The sequence below is a fragment of the Lipotes vexillifer genome, unplaced genomic scaffold (genome assembly GCF_000442215.2).
Source record: "Lipotes vexillifer unplaced genomic scaffold, Lipotes_vexillifer_v1.1 scaffold1329, whole genome shotgun sequence".
Classification (NCBI taxonomy): domain Eukaryota; kingdom Metazoa; phylum Chordata; class Mammalia; order Artiodactyla; family Lipotidae; genus Lipotes; species Lipotes vexillifer.
In genome coordinates this window covers 1904820-1908567 of record NW_006797566.1, presented here as the reverse complement: position 1 = coordinate 1908567, position 3748 = coordinate 1904820, and the positions used below count along the sequence as shown (strand labels likewise).

General features: G+C 41.6%; 1 protein-coding gene across 1 annotated transcript in view; it reads left to right on the top strand.

The window, feature by feature from the left end:
• Positions 1-3748, top strand: part of TSGA13 (testis specific 13) — a 15973-nt gene that overhangs the window by 10287 nt on the left and 1938 nt on the right. The window contains exons 6-7 of the mRNA XM_007469723.1: positions 1325-1464; positions 2035-2162. Of these exons, the coding sequence (XP_007469785.1) occupies positions 1325-1464; positions 2035-2162 (268 nt within the window). The remainder of the gene's footprint in view (positions 1-1324; positions 1465-2034; positions 2163-3748) is intronic.

Below are 3748 nucleotides of genomic sequence, written 5' to 3'. Positions count from 1 at the left end.
CAGCAAGCATTTCTAAAAAAGAGGTTTGAAAATTCTGAGCAAAAACGTTCAGTATGGGTCAATTAATTAGTTTGGTTATTCCTTCATTAATTGTCATTCTTTTATTCATTCAACAAATATTTATTGAGCACTTACTATGTACCAGGCAACGTTATGGGGTAGTAAGGATCTATCAGTGACTAAGTCAAAGTTTAATTCCAGTGAGGTAGAAGACCATAAGCAAGCCAACAATTGCACGGATAATGTATAATGTGTTAAGTGCCCCAAAAGCAGGATAAGAGAATGGAGGGTGATGGGTGTGAGTGGTGATTTTAGATAGTGCAGTTAGGGAAGGCTCTCAGAAACAGCAATGACACTTGAATAGAGACTTTAATAGGATGTGTCCTGCAGTTGCTACACCTAGCATATTGTTTTCATTTCAGATTGCCACACATTATATAATTATAAACATAATGTGTAAATGTAAGTTGTAACTTTCTCAAATGAGTGAAAATGAGAGAAATCAGGAGAACAGTGAACCCAAAGCCATGTCATATGAAAAAAGAATGTTCAAAATGTTGGCAATGTTGAGCCTGGAAGAGAGAGGGCGCTCAGGAGGAACGTGATAGATTTCTTCAAATTCTGTAAGGATTCTGTGGAAGAGACACTAGATTTATCCCGTTTGAACTGTAGGGTAGAAGTTACAGGGGATGGCAATCAGCTGATCAAAGATTAAGTAGGCTGGGTTTTTAGATATAGGAAGATTGACCACTTGATAGTGTTACTATGGAGGGAATAAGAGTGTCAGATGAATGGTTAGACTTGATGGCCTTTAAGATCCTTTCTGAAAGTCTTTGATTCTATGACTTTAATAATGATGAAATAATTAACTCACAAAACATCCCATTCTGTGGCCTTTTCACTGCAGACAGAGAATGGGATGTGAATGAGACAGCCATCTCCAAGAAAGGTGGGTAGAATCACATGGATCTATTTCCCAATTTATTACCAAATGTTTGGTTTCCTAAGCAATTCACTAGTTGAATCCTTCTCAAAACCTGGGAAATTTTTCTTCCATTTACTACAAAGAGCTAGTGGGCAAGTTTAATTGATTACTTAGGAAACTGACCTAACTTTGGACAAATCGTCTGGCTGTGAAACGAACAGGTATTAGCCCACTCAGGGAACTGTTTTCTCTTCTTTGGGTTTCTGCATCCCTGCTTCCCTCTTCGGCCGGTTTTGCTGCATGATTTTAGGGGAACCGGAGCTTAGTGCAGGAGCTTAGGTCAGTAAGTCCAGGGGACTCAGCTAACTCTCTCACTTACTCTTCTTCCCTTTGCTGCAGGAAAGTCATCAGCACAAGCCCACTGAGAATTTCTTCCTACCTCTGATGTATCAGAAAAAAAAGTTAAGATCTGGGCTGAAACCAGTCTTCCCTGTGACACTATTGGAGGACCCTAAATCCAAGAGAGAACAATGGTTTAGGTGAAGTCCTGGCTCTTTCTTACCTTTTCCTTATTCGTGTCACTATCTCTTTTCAACATGATTTAACAAACACTTTTCGGTTGTACGGAATGTGGACAACTGTATAATAATAGGACAGCTTCCCTACATGATCCCCAACCACACTTCGACCTTAGCAACAGAGAAACAGTAATGCAAAACTAAAGTTTTTCACAAGAATGATTTTCAAGAGTGAAGACAAGTATTCAAAGGTCTATGCTTTGCGGAAGTGACAAAAAAAAATTTCCCTCGGTGCCTGTTAAGGGTTGTGATATAGGAATAATTTGCTATGTATGAGATTTGATTTGAAACTGATTATAGGAGCAGCTTATATCTTGTTTGGAGAGGAGAGAGGAGATTCTGGAGTTCCTTCATAGGTTTACAATGCTAGGTTCTAGAAGCATCCCTTCCACTGAACAATACTCCCACTCTGTACCAATGAACACCCTCAAATCCTACTGTCCTTTCTTCTCCCCCAGAATCTGAGAATGCAGTGAGTGGTTCCATTAATCGCTCACCCTAGGGTCTACTAAATGAACTTTCTTTGTTAAGGTTTTCCACGGACAAGGATTTCAAGAGTGAAGGGAAGTATTCAAAGGTCTGTGCTTTGAGAAAACAGAAGAAAATGTACCCTCATCTCAGCTTTGCTCCAGCCTGTAAAAGAGATCTGAGGAGTGACGGTAAGGTCCTCTCTATCAAAACAATGGTTTATGGGATGGAGATGTGGGCAGGAGGGACAAACTATGGGGATGAGAGGTAAGGGCAAATCTCTCTTGGAGGGTCTGGAGACTAGTTTTCCTTTTAGCATAGAAGCCAAGAACTGATAGAGGCCCAAGTGGTGCTAGGCTTTCCACCCTGTTTAAATCCTCACATTTCAAGAAAGCTCTAGCATAGTGTTTTCCAAACTACATCACCTACCACTTTACTAGTTTTGGTCAATGAGTTATTTGCCCTGTTATTTAATGTTTTTCTTTCAAATTATTTTTTTTGTCCTAATTAATACTATATCATTGACATCATGGGTTTGATATACTAATCACATGGGGTTTTTTTCTCTTATATGTTTCTCTCAAACATTTAATCAAATTCATAATAATTACATTTTAAAAATTAATTTATTTTGGCTGTGTAGGGTCTTCACTGCTGAGTGCAGGCTTTCACTAGCTGCGGCGAGTGGGGGCTACTCTTCGTCGCGGTGTGAGGGCTTCTCCCTGCGGTGGCTTCTCTTCTCGCGGAGCACGGGCTCTAGGTGTGCGGGCTTCAGTAGTTGTGGCACGAGGGCTCAGTAGTTGTGGCACACGGGCTCAGTTGCTCCTCGGCATGTGGGATCTTCCCAGACCAGGGATCGAACCCATGTCCCCTGCATTGGCAGGCGGATTCTCAACCATTGCGCCACCAGGGAAGTCCCATAATAATTTTTAAAATTTAATCTATGTATCACCTAAAACTACCCAGTGGTATGCATATCACACTTCGAGGAAAACTGTTCTAGAAGGGCCAAAGGATAAGCTATGAGTCTCAGAGGACTATGAGTCTCTTTGGGGTTGAGGCAGGACATGGCGTGGAAGAGGTTTGGGATAAGGTTGTAAGGAAGGGGTACAACAAAAATGCTCCTCACAAATTGTCATTCATTTAGCAACATTTATGGGGCACTTACTAGTGTTGGATATTTATCAAGCACCAATAATAATAGCACTTTCCATATGTAAGACAGATGGATGGGCCAGGTCATGAAGGGCTTTGTATATTTGTATAAATAAGGGCTTAGGTTTTATCCAGCAGGCGGTTGGGACCCACTGAAAAATTTCAGAGCACTGAACACACATTTGTGTATTAGAAGTATAATCGATGGCTCCCCAGACTTCACCAGCCTATGGCTCCAAGATAAGATTCATTTCTCCTACAGGACTGCTCTCCTCGAGCAGTTTCTGGAACTCCCTAAGGTATGCTTCCCTGTTCTACAAGGCCATCCTAGTGATTGCCAGCCATCCTCAGCTCAAACAGTCACAGTTCCAGAGGTATGAGGTCATATCGTACCATCCCTTACCTGGCTTCTTCAAGTGTCTCTGCTCCTTCTGTACCTATCTGCCACACCACCTGACATCCCTCCTGCCTCTCTTAACTCCCCATATACAGCTAAAACCAAGCTGTGATATTAAATAACACTTCATAGATGTGAAGAAAAATTAAAGGATGGCAGAGAGTCATTTATCTTGTTTTAAAAGGGGACACTCTTAGGCTCAGCCTCAACACCCCCCCCCCCCCC